Genomic DNA, 17,608 nt, shown 5'->3' with positions numbered 1-17,608 from the left:
TTATTTTAATAATTATTATATTATTTGTATGGTATTTATATTATTATATTATTTATTTTTATTATTATAATTATAATAACTTTATTATTATTATAAACAAGGAGATTGCAGCTCCTGTGAGCAGATTTTACCCCAGACCAGCACTTTGTGCCCTTTGCTCATATCAACACCAACAAATGTCCCCCCTTGAGGGGGAATTGTCTCCTGGGCTGGCAGAAGGTGCCAGGGTTGGGGTCTGTCCTCTCTCAGGGCATGGAAGTTTCCAGAGCTGGGTTGGATGGAGCTTGGAGAGACCTGGGAGAGGGAAAGGTGGCCCTGCCCATGGCAGGGGGTGGAATGAGATGATTTTTAAGGTCTTTTCCAACTCGAACCAATCTGGGATTCTGAGGTAGCTCAGTCCATCGCTGTGGGAAGTTGAAGATGGGAGATTCTCTAAGCAGGGAGGTTGTCCCAAGGATGGAAAACCTGGCCAAGTCTCCATGCCCCAGCCTCGGGTGGCAGATGCAAACCTTCCATCATCTTTCTTCAGTCAGTGGTGCCAGGCCCCTGTTTTGTCCTGGTTTAGGATTTAGGTGAAGGATTTGGTGAGGCCAGCTGGTGGAGGAAGGGGATTGATGGTTTCTATCTCCTCAGCAGGTTGCTTTGGCAGGTGGGACAGGTACAAACCTGGATGCTGCAGACACCACTGGAGACAGTCAGGAAATGGGATGAGAGCCTCTCACCTGGCTGCTTTTGGGAGAACTCTGTAGGATTGCAGTGCAGTGCTGGCAAATCACTCATTAAACCACTGAAGTTCGACCCCAAAGCCGCTCCTGGACAGGAGCTGGCATCCACGTGCAGAAGAATTTCAGCTCAGCACACAAAAAGTTCCTTCCTGTTTGTGTTCTGGGTATTTTGGGGCTTCAGAGAGGGTGGGGGGAGGACTCCTGGCCCCCACTCACAGCCAGCCCTGTCTGTCCCCAGCGCCTGGTGAGGATGAACATGCCCATCTCTCCCGAGGATTTAACCGTGCACTTCACCTCCACGCTGATGGCCCTGATCCGCACGGCCCTGGAGATCAAACTGGCCTCAGGTGAGAGGGGTGGGCACCTGGGGGGTCCCTGGGTCACCTGGAGATCAAACTGGCCTCAGGTGAGAGGGGTGGGCACCTGGGGGGTGCCTGGGTCACCTGGAGATCAAACTGGCCTCAGGTGAGAGGGGTGGGCACCTGGGGGGTCCCTGGGTCACCTGGAGGGTGCAGCAAAGACACCAAGTGAAGCTCAGCTCCTTGGAATTCCCTGTGAGCGTGGCACGGTCCCACAGGGATTTGGGATGCTGAAGTCTCCTCTAGGTGTGGATTTCATTATGCTGCAGATTTCCTGTACGTGGAAAAAAAACCCAGAACGGCACCAATAAGAGACAAATGTCCTGCCTGGCCTCTTCCAGAGCTTTTCCTCAGCTTTGTCAGCCTCCAGCCTGTGCCTTGCAGGATGGGAGAGCATTTTCTGCCATCTGAGCTCCAGAAAATCAGGAGAAAATTGGAGTTTTCTGAGAGCACACTGGCTCAAAGCCCAGCTCCTGACCCCAAGACAGGCTCGGTTGGTCAGAGCAAGGTGCCAGGAATTCCAAGAGCACAGATTTGATCCCTGCATGGGCCATTCACTGAAGAGTTTGACTTAATCCCTGTGGGTCCCATCCAGCTCAGAGTATTCAGTGAAATCTGTGGGCTTGGTGTCCTCCCAAAACCGTGGGAATTGTGTCCCAGGGGGGGAATCCTGTCTTCCCTTTGCCTTCCCATGGACAAAGGAGCTTGGGGAGGGGACAGAGGGGTCCTGAGCATTCTTTGCCTTTGGGGTGGCAATGAAATGTGGGAAACCTTGCCCGTGGCAGCTGAGAACCCTGGGAGGAGAAGCCCAGGCCGTGTTCTCCTTGCTCTGAACCACAAATGAATTTCCACACCTCTGTTCTGAGCTATTCCAGCCTTTCCTTCCCCATTGCTCCGGGCTGGCAGCGAGGCAGGAACTGCAGGTGCCCTGAAGCACCTTCTGCCTTGAGATAAAATGTAATTATTGAAGTGGTTAATCAGGCGTTTACTCGCCTCCCAATTAAGCTCTGCAGTGTAATAAAATGCATCGGCCTTTTCTCTGGGTCGTTGCCCCATTTCATCAGCCTGGCTGGGGCCACAGTCGAGGCACGCCTGGCCTGAGCACTCTTACACCTCATTTAAAAGTTAACAGGAGGTAACAACTCTCAGGAGCAGGGGGCAAGGCAGGGTTAGGCTCTTGTGCTTTCCTAAGCAGTTTTAGGCCAGTGCAAATGTCTGACTTCATCTCCTGCCTCCTGTGCTGCTTAAACTTTATCTTTGGGGCTTTAGGGAGCCGTTGCTGGGAGAAGACAAAATTTTGAGGTGCCTGGGGCTCCCCCAAGGAGTGGGACCAAGACAAGGATTAGACACTCGTTTTTACAGATGCTTTTAGCACTTCCTGTGACTTTAAGAACCAGCACCTTATTCCAGGAATAACTGCGAGATAAGGATGCTGAGAGTTTGTTTAATTTTCAGTTTCTGGTTACCTGTCAGCCTTTTTCAACGGGAAAAGCTCCCCCTACCCTTTTGAAAACTGGAAGGGAGCCAGAGGAGAGCTCAGCTGATACCATGGATTATTTCTGTGGTTTAGCTCTGCTCTGGGGTGTGAGGTTCTGACCTGTTTTGTTGTTATGAGCTCCCTTTGAATAGGTTTCATGTGCTACATTTAATTGAGTCTTTAGTGGGCTTAACAGGCCCTTAATAAACCTCCCTAATGAGTTCCCGTGTGGGAGTTCAAACCACGGTGTAACAGAGTACCCAGAGCCTCCTCCCCTCACTCTGCTCTCAGAAAAATAATCTCTGTCATTCAGATGAACTCCTTAATTGCCTGCTGCGTGGGGAATTCAGCTGGGAGCTGGCCTGGGGCTCACCCAGCCTTTAATCACTTTCCACCAGTGTGTTTAGGCCTGGCTTTGGCCCTTGGAACCAGAGCTGCTGGGCTGGGCTGTGCTCTGCCTTAGCTGCTGGGGCAGAATCTGTGCTAGGGTGGCATTGCCAGGGATTTTGGGATGAGTTGGTGGAAGAGGGTTTGTCATCATCAGTGCAGGGTGAACCTGACCCTGGCAGAGGAGGTTGGGTTAGAGGATCTTGAAGGTCTTTTCCAATCCAAAGCTGGGATTGTGGGATCCTTTTTATCCCAGCTGGGAGGTGCTGCTGCCTCCATGGGCACTCCCCAAAGGAAGAGGCGCCTGCAGCTACAGGGAGCAGGTTTGAGCTCCAGTTTCAGTGCCAGTCACTGCTCAGGATCCCCAGGGCGAGGCAGGGATGATCCTGCTGCGTTCATGCACTCACACCACGGAGAACTGATGGATTCCCTGGGCAGGGAGGGGCTGTGTCCTTCCCAAGGAGCGGGAGGAGGGGGTACAAGCAGTGGGATGTGCTGCCAGGGCAGGGTTTGACTCCTCTCCCTCCCTGGCTGCAGGAGGTGTGAAGCAGCACCAGTGCGATGCTGAGCTGAGGAAGGAGATCTCGCTGGTCTGGCCCAACCTGTCCCAGAAGACTCTGGATTTGCTGGTGCCTCCTCACAAACGTAAGTGCTCCAAGCGCTGGGTCCATCCCAGCCACCCAGGAACCCCAGATTTGGGTTCTGCTCCGTCCCAAGCGCCATCTGGGTCACCTGGAGGATGCAGCAAGGCCACTGAGGGCAGGTGACCTCCTTGGCAGCCTCTGTGCTGCCCTGGCTCTGCCACACAGGGCTTGGGGAAGCTGAGCTCACCTCTAGGCCTGGACTTTAATGTGCTGCTGATTTCCTGTGCATGGAAAATCCCAAATCCCAAACAGTGCCCAGTGCCACGTGTGGCCTCTTGCAGAGCTTTTCCCCAGCTCTGCCATCCTCCAGCCTGTGCTTTGCAGGGTGGGAGAACAATTTCTGCCATTTGAGCTCCAGAAAAAATGGGGAGAAGAAGAATTAAAGCTTGCTGAGGACTTTGAGAATCAGATGTGAGATGTTTGGGGGTTAAAGGCCTGACTTGGTGATGTCCTGGGCAAAGGTGCTGAGAAAATGGGAAGTTTGCTGTTATCTTGATTAGCTTTGAATTCCTGATTAATGAGAAGTGGTGTAGAGTAATAAAGGCATTGTTAATTAAGAAAAATGAGGGAGCTGAGGAGGTGCAAATCAGTGGGTAGTGACTACTGAAGTCTTTCCTTCCCCTCCTTTCTGGGTTCCTATATATCTGCATTTCTTTTTTCCATGGTGAGTTTTCCAGTGCTGGGCAGGGAAGGGCTGTCCTGTGGCTCTGAGGGTGCAAAAAACCATCTGGAAAAATGAAATATTCCTTAAATGCATATTCCCATTGTAGCCTATTTACTGTAATTCAGGAGTGAGGCTGGCTGGCTGTGGGGCTGGGATGAATTTAGGAATTCTCCTAGCAATGCTGACAGTGCCACTGAATATTCCTGCCTGGGTTTTCCTACACAATCCCTGTGTTTGCCACAGGCAGCTCCAAAACAAGGCAAGGCATTGACAGGCAAAGAGCTGAAGAATCTTTTGTAACATTTTCTTTTTTTTTTTTTCCTTGCCTCATTATTCTCATGTTGCCTCCTCCCTCTCCCTGTTTTTCACACCCATTTGCTGTTATCCCTGTCTTCTCCTCACCCTTGGAATGTCTCTGCCGTGTTTTCCCCGTGCTCTGGCAGCTGATGAAATGACTGTGGGGAAGGTCTACGCAGCCCTGATGATATTTGACTTCTACAAGCAGAATAAGAACAGCAGGGAGCAAGTCCAGCCCCCCGGGGGCCTGTGCCAGGTACAAAAAGGGATCTTTTTATCCTTCCTCTTGGGTGACTTTAACAAGAACCACCAGCAGGATTCATCCAGAAGATCTGGCTGTTCCTCCAGGCAGGGTTTAAAAATGCTGGCTCAAAAATGGAAATCTCTCCTGAAAGTCTCTCTCAAAAAAATATCAAAAAAAATAATTTTAGTTGCCTTTTCCAGTAAAGAAAGATCTTTTCCAAAAAAATGACAACTGATCTTTGAAAGTCTAAATCCTGTGTTTAAAAATGGCCTAGGGGAACACCAGAAGATTTCCTTGGGAGACCAAAGAATTATTGACAGCTGCTGATAGTTTGGCTGTAGAAGGCTTAAGTTATTTTTGAAAATAGGAATTATTCAAAGTTGTTGATAGGTTTGAAGGGTTTTTACAAATTCTAGAAAATATTTTCACTCAACTGGCATTGAAAGCCCAATTCTTTCCAGCAGAACAAACACCTGCTGTTTTTAGGATGAGCATCCAGCTGATCTCCAGCATGGGGTGGAGATCTGTCCCACACATGGATGGCTCCACCAGATCCATCCAGAAACATTGGAATTGCACAGCCCCTCTGGCCACGGCCCTGGGGGAATTCCCTGATGTGTCCTGGTGACTTGGGAGAGCATTCAGAGGGAATGGGAATGGAAACAGGACTTGGGAGAGCATTGAGAGGGAATGGGGATGGAAACAGGACTTGGGGGAGCATTCAGAGGGAATGGGAATGGAAACAGGACTTGGGAGAGCATTCAGAGGGAATGGGGATGGAAACAGGACTTGGGAGAACATTCAGAGGGAATGGGAATGGAAACAGGACTTGGGAGAGCATTCAGAGGGAATGGGAATGGAAACAGGACTTGGGGGAGCATTCAGAGGGAGTGGGAATGGAAACAGGACTTGGGAGAACATTCAGAGGGAGTGGGAATTGTCATTAGAGGACACAAAATGATTCACACTACTACCATCAGTGTTAGAACAAAAACTTGTGACTTAATTTCCTAACTCTGGTATTTATAGATTCTTGCCAATGACCAGGGATTGGGTAATTAAGTTACCACCTTCCCAATCACACTGGCCATGCAAAACATCCATCAAAAGGCATTTCTTAGAAGGAATGCATAAACATTCTAAATGCACAAATCTATGTTTACAGTTATTTTCCTGGGAAAGCAGCTACAATTATGAAAATAAAATCAGAAGGTTTAATTTTCAGGGTGACAGGGGAGTGCAGCAGGACTTGGGGAAGCATTCAGAGGGAATGGGAATGGAAGCAGAACTTGGGAGAGCATTCAGAGGGAATGGGGATGGAAACAGGACTTGGGAGAACATTGAGAAGGAATGGAAACAGGACTTGGGAGAGCATTCAGAGGGAATGGGGATGGAAACAGGACTTGGGAGAGCATTCAGAGGGAATGGGAATGGAAGCAGGGCTCGGGAGAACATTCAAGAAGGAAAGGGAAGGAAGCTTTGTAGTGATTTGTACCAGGTGTCCCTCAGAGCTGTGCCCAGTCTGGGGTGGCCTTTCTGCAGTCCCAGGGTGGCAAAGTGGACTTTCCACGGACTGGGAAAAGCCCTGCAGCCCCTGCCAGCTCTGACACCCTTCCCTTGTGCTTGGCAGCCCGGGCCTGTGTCCCTCTTCCACCCCTTGAAGGCCACCCTGGAGCAGACGCAGCCCGCGGCCTTCAACAACGCCAAGGCCTTCCTGCGCCAGAAGAGCTCGGCCTCCCTCAACAACGGGGGAGCCCTGTGAGTATCCCTGACCCCCCTGCAGAGCCACCACCCCTCGGGGGTCACCCCAGCCACCACTGCTGCTCCAGTGGCTCTGGTGGCACTGTTGCCCGATCCGAAGAAAACACAAACAACCGAAGTCGTTTATGCGGTGCTTTATTGAGGGCCCGGGAGCCTGTGGACTAGCGTCCAAAGACAGAGCCCCATTTCACAGAAAAATCACAGGGTTTTTATATGTTTTCTACATGATTTCTTCATCATCACGAACTTTCACTACTTGGTACGATTATCTCTTTAACCTTTAAATTCTGCCAACAGGTACATTCCTTAGATTATCTCCTAGTTACACTGCTTACATTGCAATATCTGCTATACAGTTCATCTGCAGGTTACATGCGGCCTACCAAGCCTTAGCATGACTACTACTAATGTCAACTAATGCTAACTGTTAACGTTTGCTACTATCTTAATATTGCATTTTATTGAATTAAATGGCAACAGCACCAGCAGCGCCTTCTCACCGCGGCTGGGACAATTCCCACCGTGGCTCTGCTCCCACCGCGGTTATCCCTGTGCTGGTGGCGTTGGGATCTTGGGGTTTCCTTCATGAGTTTCCAGTCCGAGTTTGCTCGCAGGAGTTTGGGACTGGTGCAAAACAACTGAACAAACCCCACCGGCCATCCCAGCAGTGAGTTTTTGGGAGGCCAGAGATCCTTGGGAATAAATTCACTGGGTAACAGCAAGTGCTTGCCACAACACGATTTGTCTCTTTGGGAAAATGATCCCTTCATGGAGAGCTTTCCAAACAGTCCTAGTGACAGTGATCCCTAATCAATTCTCCATTTCCTGCTCTCCAGCTGATTTTCCTCTGGATCAGGAGTGCTGTGGATTTTTAGTGACAGCTGAGGTTTAAACATCCCAAATAATCCTGATGGGGAAACCAACACCAGACTGGACAGCTGGTGAAGGGATTTCAGCATGGTTGAGGTGTTTGACCAGTGTCCAGCTGGTCCTGCACACAGAATCAGCCTGAACTCCCAAATGCTTTGTTGTCCATCAGGAATTAAGTGGCAGAAGTTGTTTTCCTTAATAACTGAAAAAAAGAAATCACAGTTGGTTCAATTCCCTCATTCTCACGGGATTTTCAGGCGCTACAGGGCAAAATCCCAGGGGAGCTCAGAGCTTCACCAGCCACTGTGCCCATCCTGAAACTGATTTTCACACCTGAAACCCCACAGGGTGCTCGAGTTTGGTTTGCCAAATTCAGCAGAATCTTTGCTAAAGGATGAATCTTTTCCCCTCTTTTCCTTTGGACAGGCCACCCCCGGAGGGAGGGATCAAGGAGTCCAGTTCCTGGGGGACCCAGCGCACCCAGGACGTGTTTTATGAAACCAGGAGCCCAGCTTTTGAGCGGGGCCACTCCGAGGAGATCCCCATTGAGAGGGTGAGCAAATGGTGGGAAGGGGGAGGTGCAGATTTTAGAGCTGTGGTAGAACTCCAGAAATGTAAGGAAATGTTTAGAAAAAGCAGGTGAAGACGGGGTGAGATGCAGGAAATTTTAGAGCTGTGGTAGAATTTAAGAAATCTTAGAAAGTACCTAAAAAAACCCCAGGTGAAGACAGGGTGAGGTATCAGAGATTTTAGAGCCGTGGTGGAATTTCAGGAGTTTTAGAAAGTGTTTAGAAGAACCAGGTGAAGACAGGAGACCTGCATTAGCAGATCTGTCCCTTGAGAGACATTGTTGTGTCTCTTGTTTGCTTTGTGGAGAAACCCCAGACCTGGCAGCTCCCACAGCCTGATCTGGGATTGCTTTTCCTGGAATTCTGTCTTGCTGCCATAGATTTACCTCAGGCTTTCTCCTCCCATTTCCCAATCCCATTGTCCCGGCTCAGATGAGGGTTTTCAGGTCAGAATGACCCGAGGGGTTCCCCAGGTCACAGCTGGGGCTCCTGGCTGGTGGAAAAGCTCATCCCACTGCTTGTGGGATGTCCTTGCTGAGGACAGAGTAACCACTGAGTAAGCACTCCACAGCTCTTCAGTTGTTCTTTCCCACACCAGCATCTCTTCCCAGTCAAATCAAAGAATCAAATCAAATCAATTCAAGAAGCTGATGGTGGCTTCAAAGCTGACTCTTCTGTTCTTGCTGCTGAAACAGTTCCATGTTTTGATCAGGTGGTAGAAATGAAGGAGATCAGCCCCACAGTTGCCAACGGAGAGCCCCAGCCAGGCCTGGAGAGCCAGGGTCGGGCGGCCTCCATGCCACGGCTGGCTGCTGAAACCCAGGTGAGCGCTGGGGATGTGATGGTGGGAGGCTGAGAGCGGGCTGGGATCTCAGCATCTTCTCTCTGCTCCTCGTGGCTTGGGAATACTGGTTTTAAAGGAGGTGGAGATGGGAATCCAGGCCTTGTGCTGGGATGGCCGGGGTTCCCTGCAGGGTGTGGTCAGGATTCTCTTCAGGAGATGGCTGGGGTTCCCTGCAGGGTGTGGCCAGGATTCTCTTCAGGAGATGGCTGGGGTTCCCTGCAGGGTGTGGTCAGGATTCTCTTCAGGAGATGGCTGGGGTTCCCTGCAGGGTGTGGTCAGGATTCTCTTCAGGAGATGGCTGGGGTTCCCTGCAGGGTGTGGTCAGGATTCTCTTCAGGAGATGGCTGGGGTTCCCTGCAGGGTGTGGTCAGGATTCTCTTCAGAAGATGGCCAGGTTTCCCTGCAGGGTGTGGTCAGGATTCTCTTCAGAAGATGGCCAGGTTTCCCTGCAGGGTGTGGCAGCTCTCCTGTGCAGTCCCAGCGCTGTCCCCAGTTTTACTCCCCACTGCTTGCAGCAGAAAGCCACCCAGGATGATCCCTCTGGCTGTCTGGGTCACTCTTTGGGGACAGGGCCATTTGCAGGCTGTTATTCCTGGAGGGCACATTTCCCATCAGTTGTGTGGTGTCCAGCCAGCCAAGCCGTGTTCCTGTGTCCTATCCTTACAAAAAGCTGGAGATGTGCTGTGACACACTTGGGTGGATGCAGCAGGCACAGGGAGCTGTGCCTGGGACACTGAGTGTGTTCCCTGTTTTTTCCTGTACTGTCACCTTGGCCAGTAATTTGGTGTTGAGGATTTCCCTTATTGATTTCACTCATTTTTTAAAGAAATCTCCTCACTGGAGTTGGCTTGCACAGCAGTCTGTGGGCTCTGCTGAGTGTGTAGGACGTCCCAGATCATTTTTGGCCATTTCACACGTTTGTTGCTGTTTGTCCCCAGTGCTGCCCAGCCACCATCCTGCCTCCTGTGTCACCACATCTCACCACTCGTGTCCTGCCTCATTCCCAGGGCCTGATTCACACAGCCAGGAGGGAGCAGCCTGGCCTGGGGCTCTGTTTCTGTGGCTCTCCATGGGGAGCAGAACGTGAAGGATCTGCTGCAGCCTAAAGTGAAACCCTGAGTTGTGCACACACAGAATAGCTCCAGCAGATGGAATTGTGCCAACACTGGAGCTGCCCCTTGCCAGCCAGAGGATTTCCCACCTGGCTCCAGAAGCTGCAGCCTTTGTGGGAGCTCTGGGAATCTTGGAATTATCAGGAGCACTCCAGACTGTGCTTAATAAAAGCAACAGCCCACAAAGCAAAGCCTTTTCCCTTCCCAGAAATTGTCCTTTATCTTAGACCACAGCCTCTTTCCTTCCTTGGCAGTGCAGCTGGCAGAGCCTTCCCCTGGGAAGCTCCTCTCCATGGCAGTCAGGTACTCGCAGGAGTGTCCCTGACAGAAGCATGGCTTGTGTCCCCAGGGTGTCACTGCCCCTCGTGCCACACCTGGCTGTGAATCAGGCCCAGCATCTCAGATCTAACCTCATTTAAGAATACAATGTTCAGTGGTTGTAGCTTGGGTGAATAACTGATGTCCTCTCTGTGTGTGTCTCCCCCTCCACGCCCCCCACCCTCCCTCTCACGCGCTGCTCTGCCCCATCCCAACTTTGAGTTCTCTCTAACTCTTATTTGCAACGCTTTCTGTTCCTGGACGTCTCCCTTTCTGTTTGCCTCTCTCTTTTTATGTTCCACTTATTTAAAAAAACCCCTCCTCCTGTGTTTCCACCCTCCCTCTTTGCTGTCCTGCCCTCATCACCTCCCTCCCTGGTCGTCATGGTGTCTGCTGCACGTCTGATGTCTGACACTGGCTGTACTGTGGGGCTGCTTCCAATAATGTCCCTCACCTTGTCCGAATTGTTTGCAGAGGAGCAAAGCACGGTCACCTGGGAGTTACCTGGCAGTATGTAGTTTGCACTAAATTGTATCCTATTAAATTCATCTTCAGAATTAATGAACCTTCCTTTAACCCTTGACTTTTCTCCCCTCTCATCCGGAGTCGCGCCGGCGCAGCCGCTCTCTCTCTCTCTCTTCCCACTTTTCCCTCGATCCATGGTTGCATGCTGCTCGCTCTGGTAGCAGGGGTTGGGTGGGTGGTTTGCTTCTCTTTTTTTTATTTTTTGATTTGTTTATTTTCATGCCTCCTTGCTCAGGAATTTAGGCAGTGAAAACAGTCGGGTTGGTAATGATGAAGCAATTAGCAGCTCTCTGCAGGGGTGCCTGCAGTCTCCCGAGGCTTTTTGGGAGCCTGTGCCTCCCATTACAAGGGGATTTATGGAAAAGGGATTGATTGCTTTGCCACTGATTCGTGTCAGTGGCACTTCTGTCCCTGGAATAATTGTGGAAGCAAAGAGAAATATTCATATCTTGTCAACCTACCTGTTTAGTTTTTGGTTTTTTTGTGGGGGGATTTTTCTGTTGTTTTCTTCCTGGTGGCCTCTATATGGATTTTGAAAACTTGGATGTGTTTTTACTGGGAAATACTTTCACTTCCCGTATTTTTGCCCATTTTTGTCCAGTTTGCAGCCCCCCTGCTTTCCCCCAGCTGCAGGCTCAGCACTAAACAAGGACAGAGAGGAAGCTCCCAAGTATAACTTCTTGCCCACATGAATGAGGGCCACAAGAAGTGACACAAAAGCAGCACAAAGTGGTCCTGCTGATGGAATTGGTGCTTCCAGGGCCACACCACAGGCTCTGCTGGGCTCCCTCATCCCAGCCTTGTGCCTCTGATAAACCTTCCAGCACCAGGATCCCAACTTCCCTTCCCTGGGAAGCACCAAAATGTGGGTGACTGCCCAGATCGTGCCTTTACAGCCAGGATAATCTGCCCTCAAGGGGAGGGAGAGTGGTTTTTCCACTCAAAAGAAGGAGCAGAGCTGTGAAACTATTGGCTTTCCTTGGGTAAATAGCACGGGGAGGCAGAGATCTGGATTTTGGGATAAGCAAACAAAAGAGAGCAGACAGGAAAAATAATACAGAGCTCTTAGGAAAGGTTACAGTGAGCAGAGTAAATGTTCTGTGAGAGCTGCTGCTGGAGGCACTTATTGGATTGGGAATTCAAACAAGTTTAAGGCTGAGGGACCGGGGAACCTCCTGAATTTCACTGTTGAGCTGGAGCGCCGTGCTCTGAGATCTCTCCTCTGGCACACAGCTGGCATGCAGTGACAGACCCAGGGAAGCTTCCAGAGGATGGATGAGGTGTTGTCTCCACACAGAGCCAACCAGAGAAGGAAATGTGGGAATTGTCCCTGTTTTCTGAGCTTTATCCTGGACAGAGGCTGTGGGGGGAGCTGTCCTGCAGGGCACTTGTCTGGGGTTCTGCAGAACCTTTGTAAGGTTTTGGATCTAAAGGGAAGGGAGCAGGGTCTGGATCTGTCAGAGCAGGGTCTGGAGCTGCCACTGGCACAGGGAGAGGGTCCAGCAATGCTGTTACAGCTCTCAGTGCCCAGATGTTTGGACACAAATGTTTTAAAAGCAGCAATAGCAAACCCAGGTGTTCCTTTCTGGAGATGTCCTGGTGGGATTGCAGGATGTAGATACTATCCTTGCCCCAGGCAATGGGCTTCAGGGAGTGATGGTGGGACAAGAGAAGTTTAAATGCTTGATGGGAGCTGTGTTCACTGCAGGGAGGTAGAAGGAATTTCCTGGTGGCTTGGCCTATACCTCGCCCTGATTCCTGATTTTTCTCCCCCTCCTTGTGGTGCTCAGCGATGTTACGTGCTTTCCTCTTTGGAGCTGCTTTGGGGTGCAGGCCCTGGAGCAGCTGTGGGTGCCCCTGGTGTTGGAGAATTCCCCTTGTGAGGCGCTTGGCTGCTGCTCTGCCCCGTGTCCCTGCTGGGTGCGCTGTGTGGTGCTGCCTGTGCCTCTGCTCCCGTGGATTGGCACTTGGAGATCACAGTCACTCTCCAAATTTCACCCTCAATCCACATCCCCCAAATCCTGCTGCCCGTTCCGGTTGTCTCCAATTAACCCTTTCTCTCCTTCCCCTCCTTGCCCTCTTTCTCTCGCTGTTTAACCCCCCCCATGCTGGGAAGCAGGCAGCCGAGCGGGGCCCGGCGCCTTCCCTCACCCTGCTCCGTGTCCCTCCCTGTTCCCTGCAGCCCATCCCGGACACGAGCCCCATGAAGCGCTCGGTCTCCACGCTGACCCCGCAGCGCCCTCACGCCATGCACCTCTACGAGTATTCCTTGGAGCGGATGCCTCCGGAGCAGGGCCACCACCACCACCACCACCGCTGCCACCGGCGGAAAGAGAAGAAGCAGAAGTCCTTGGACAGGGCCGCCCATCACTTGGCTGATGGCCAAGCTGGTGAGTGCTTTGCCAAGGAGGATTTGTCCCTGGGAGGTCAGGGAGGAGATGGATGTCCCTCGTCCTCCTCCTTTCTGGTGGGATTTAGGGTCCTGCCTGCGTGGAAGGACCTCCCCGCCCCACGCACGCTGGTGACCCGATGTTCTCCTTTCAGTAGCCCAGTCTGGAGAGTCTTCCAAGGACAAGAAGCAGGAGCGTGGCCGCTCCCAGGAGAGGAAGCAGCACTCCTCCTCCTCCTCTGAAAAGCAGCGCTTCTACTCCTGCGACCGCTACGGCAGCCGGGACCGTGCCCAGCCCAAATCTGCTGACCAGAGCAGGCCCACGTCCCCCAACGGGGGCCCAGAGCACGGCCCGCACAGACAGGTGAGGAGAGGCAGGGTGGGGAAACAGCCCTGAGCTCTGATGGCGATTTGTGCACCTTTTCCATGTTCTGCTTGAATCAGAGGAGGTGGAAAGGGGAAGGAAGGTCAGGCAGGTGCAGATAAAGGCGTTGAGGTCCTGCTTGGGGCCTCACACCAAGGTTGGAAAAATCCTTTCAAGTCCAAGCGGTGCCCAATCCCACCTTGTCACCGGCCCACAGTGCTCAGTGCCACCTCCAGGCCTTCCTTGGCCACCTCCAGGGATGGGGGCTCCAACCTTTCCAGGAAGGAATTCCTCCTGATGTCCTCCTGATGTTCCTAAACCTCCCCTGGCACAACCATTTCCTCTTGTCCTATTTCCTCTTACATGGGAGCAGAGCCTGACCCCCATCTGGCTCCATACTTCTGTCAGGGAGCTGTAGAAACCAAAAGGGTCCTCCCTGAGCCTCCTTTTCTCCAGGCTAAAATTTAGTTTTTTGTTAATTGTGAGGTGCTCAGACCCTTGGGAGAAGCTGGGAATGTTGCTGGGCACTGGGAGAGCCAGGCAGAGCAGAACAAGCAGTGACTGACAGCCTTGACAAGTCTAGGAATGAAAAAGTGCTCTTTAGAAATGAAAGTGTGGTCTCCAAACGTTAGGTTGGGAAAGGCTGAGAGGTTGTTCAATGCACTCATGTCCTGCCTTGGGAGAATGTAAACAGAAATGGGAAGACAGGAGACCTTTCCTCTCACTCATGGCATTTGTGTAAATTACTGCAGCTTAGTTCACTCTCACAAGGCATTATTAGTAACCCAGGAAGCTGCCAGACCATTCTACCACTCCAAAATCAAATGTGTAATATAAAGGAGGAGAGTGTGAGCACATTTCTGTTAAAGGGACTTGTTAAAGCCTGTCCAAAAAGCTTTTGGTTGTCATTTTTTCAGACATTGGCTATTTAATCCAGTAATTCATTCCCATCCTATGAAAAACAGTCACCCAGATTCTCCTTCCGTGGAGAATCCATAATAATAATAATAACAACCCATGATCCAGTTTTGGCAGCAGAAACAGATTAATGGAATTCTAAACTGGTTTGATTTGTAGGGGACCTTAAAGCTCATCTCGTTCCAGCCCCTGCTGTGGGCAGGGACATCTCCCACAAACCCACACTCACAACTGCGGGGTGAAGTTCTGCACAAACCCACCCCAAGGCTAAAAAAGTAACAGTAATTTGTAAAAACCCCCAGTAACTCGGGTTTTTGAGCTGCTCCCAGGCCAGGTAAGGCGCATGTCGAGCCCTGTATGCTGTGGGTGCCTCCCTTGGGCACTGTCCCCTCTGTTGGAGCCGTGTGCCAGTTTGCGTCCTACCGGTGCTCTGCCCCTCTCTGTTCCTACTGCTCCCAGACTTGAACTCTCCAGCTCTTCACATCTCGTGTTGAACGATCTCTCGAGATTCTCCCCACCCCGACTGTGCTTGTCTAAACTCTCTCTTTTTTTTTGCTTTTCTTTCCTCTTGTGACTCGTCTCCGCCTTCTGTTGCTTCTCCTTCTGTTTGATACCTGCCTGCCTTTGTGTTTGTCCGGCGTTTCCCTTTTTTTATTTTTTGATTTGCTCTGTTCCAATTTTGATGTAGGGCAGTGGTTCAGTTAATGGGAGCCCCTTGCTGTCGACATCTGGTGCTAGTACCCCCTGCCGGGGTCGGAGGCAGCTCCCACAGACTCCACTGACCCCACGCCCCAGCATCACTTACAAGACCGCTAACTCCTCGCCCGTGCACTTCACCACTTTCCAAACCCCCACGTTCTCCCCGGGCCGCCTGAGCCGCGGGCTGTCCGAGCACAACGCGCTGCTGCGGGGGGAGCAGCAGCCGCCCCCGCCCGCCGTGGCCCGCATCGGCTCCGACCCCTACCTGGGCCACCGCGACGCCAGCGACAGCCCGCAGCGCGCCGTGCCCGAGGACACGCTCACCTTCGAGGAGGCCGTGGCCACCAACTCGGGCCGCTCCTCAAGGACTTCCTACGTCTCCTCCCTGACCTCGCAGTCGCACCAAATCCGCCGGGTGCCCAATGGGTACCACTACACGCTGGGGCTCAACACGGGCCCCGGCGCACGAGGACGCAATTACTACCACGAAGCCGACGAGGATGACTGGTGCTAGCGGCTCGGCGGAACGCTGCGAGGTGTGCGTGCTTAATAAGGATGAGTTTTATCATCTGGAGGGCTGGGAGCTCCCACGGGGGCCCGGGGCCGGAGAAAGCCGGCGGGGCAGCCCCGAGAACTGCTCAGCGCCCGGGGCCGGAGATGCCCCTGCAGCCTCTCTCTCCTCTGTTGTTCTTTAGGTTTTTTTTCCTTTTTGAGTTGGTTTTTTTTGCACTAGACAGATGGAGGAAGAAGGCTCCCTCCTTCTGGGGAAGGCAGAGGGAGGAGCACATCCCTCTCTGCCCCCTCCCCACTGCCTTGTCTAGTCCCGAGACACGCACCAGGCGCCAACCCGGCCACGGACGCGAGGCGCCGGGAGAAGAGCGATCCTCGCCTTCCACGGTGGAAAAGCAGAACTGTGGGTCCTTGTTGAGATTGGCGCAGTTTTGTTGGGCTATTTCTTAATTAATTCACCATCATAATTCCCCCCTGCCAGGGCGGGAGCTGGGGGTCGAGAAGGGACTCGCGCGAACAATGCTCGCCCCCTGCCTTTTGCCTCGTTGAGCGCGGAGAAGGAAGAGATGCACCCCAGAACCTGGGAGAGGAGAAACACAGCCCAGAACAAAGGACAGTCCTTTGGGACTTGATGTTCAGCCACTGCAATCCTTTAGGGCAGAGCTGGTGCCACCCCCGAGCTGAGCCTGCTGTGACACCGCTGCCCTGGGGGTCTCTAATGTCACTCGCCACATCGGGTCCTTCACACTGACACACGGTAAAGCCACAAGAGAGCTCCTTTGTAAGGACTGTTTCCTTGCTGCTGAGACTTTTCAATCCATCCCTCTCTCCTGTTGACTGCAACACGCCCTCACTGTTTTGTCTTGTTTACAATATAAGCTTGATTTAGCAAAAAACAATGTAAAAAAAAAAAAAAAAGTCCACAAAAAAAAAACAAACAACAAACAGCCCAAACAAAAAGAGGAAAAAAAAAAAAAGCGTAGGGGTGAGAAGAAGAAATGTTATTGGTTTTATATCAAGCTATTAGATAGAACTTTAACTTTTCATTGTGTGCATTTTTGTAAATTGTACAGTAAAAAAAAAACCAAAAAAAAAAAAAAAAGAAAAAAATTTCCTCTTTCTGTAGAGAATTAGTCCAATTGTCATTCCAGGTCCCACCGTTTCTACCGAATGCTCCAGTTGTTCACTACTAAGTGCCTAACCTTTGAAATCTTTCACAGTGACGATGCAACCTCTTGCTTGGAGGCATCAGAGCTCGGGCGGGCAGAGGGGGCAGGGGCAGAGCTGCCGGAGCCTCGGAGGGGCCCTGGGGTCCCCACGGCCCCCACACTGCTCCCCAGGCTGGCAGCTTCCAGTGGGGAAGGCAAACGTGCTTTGGGCTTGGTTTGGGTTTTGTTGGCCTTTTACTTTTTTTTATTTTTCATTTATTTTTATTTATTTTTTTTTTTTAGAATCTATAAATATATATATATAAATATACTTTTATGGGTGGGAGGGGAGCGATTGCAGCAAACAAAGCTGGCCTTGTCTCATTGCCCAGTGGAGGAAATGAAGGTGGGAAAGGGCAGCATCTCCCACAGGCCAGCTGAGAGAGCTCAGGCCATGCACCATTGGCGTGGAGGGCAGTTGGAGTGGGTTGTTTTTATTGCCTGATAAGAGAAGGTTAAAAAGAAAAAAAAAAGATGATAATAATAATAATAATAATAATAATCCAAACCTCTAACTCTGATTCTCAGGGATGAGATTTCTGCGTTTCTTGCAACGACTCTTGTGTTGGCTGGTTTCTTTCTTTTGTGCCCGTGTGGATTCCTGCACTGTGAGCCTGGGAAAGGGGCAAACGCGCTGGGCTGGCGGGGAGGGAGGCTGGGGGCAAAGCTCGGCCATGACCTCGTGCCCAAGGCCCTGCTGAGCCCTTGTGGGGCTGGTTCAGGT

The 17,608-nt window shown here is 51.5% G+C and overlaps 1 protein-coding gene across 1 annotated transcript in view; it reads left to right on the top strand.

Annotated features, from left to right (window-relative positions):
- The window catches only part of LOC131586786 (voltage-dependent N-type calcium channel subunit alpha-1B-like), a 41,523-nt gene extending 24,804 nt beyond the window's left edge, over positions 1-16,719 (top strand). Inside the window, exons 11-20 of the mRNA XM_058853999.1 lie at positions 964-1,131; positions 1,175-1,190; positions 3,486-3,593; positions 4,700-4,809; positions 6,428-6,555; positions 7,855-7,981; positions 8,710-8,820; positions 12,979-13,186; positions 13,341-13,549; positions 15,156-16,719. Coding sequence (XP_058709982.1) covers positions 964-1,131; positions 1,175-1,190; positions 3,486-3,593; positions 4,700-4,809; positions 6,428-6,555; positions 7,855-7,981; positions 8,710-8,820; positions 12,979-13,186; positions 13,341-13,549; positions 15,156-15,680 — 1,710 coding nt within the window. The 3' untranslated portion in view covers positions 15,681-16,719. The remainder of the gene's footprint in view (positions 1-963; positions 1,132-1,174; positions 1,191-3,485; positions 3,594-4,699; positions 4,810-6,427; positions 6,556-7,854; positions 7,982-8,709; positions 8,821-12,978; positions 13,187-13,340; positions 13,550-15,155) is intronic.
- Positions 16,720-17,608: the final 889 nt, after the last annotated feature.

The sequence above is a fragment of the Poecile atricapillus genome, chromosome 20, assembly GCF_030490865.1.
Source record: "Poecile atricapillus isolate bPoeAtr1 chromosome 20, bPoeAtr1.hap1, whole genome shotgun sequence".
Classification (NCBI taxonomy): Eukaryota; Metazoa; Chordata; class Aves; order Passeriformes; family Paridae; genus Poecile; species Poecile atricapillus.
The sequence above is the reverse complement of the archived record's forward strand: the minus strand, read 5'-3'. Positions and strand labels throughout refer to the sequence as shown.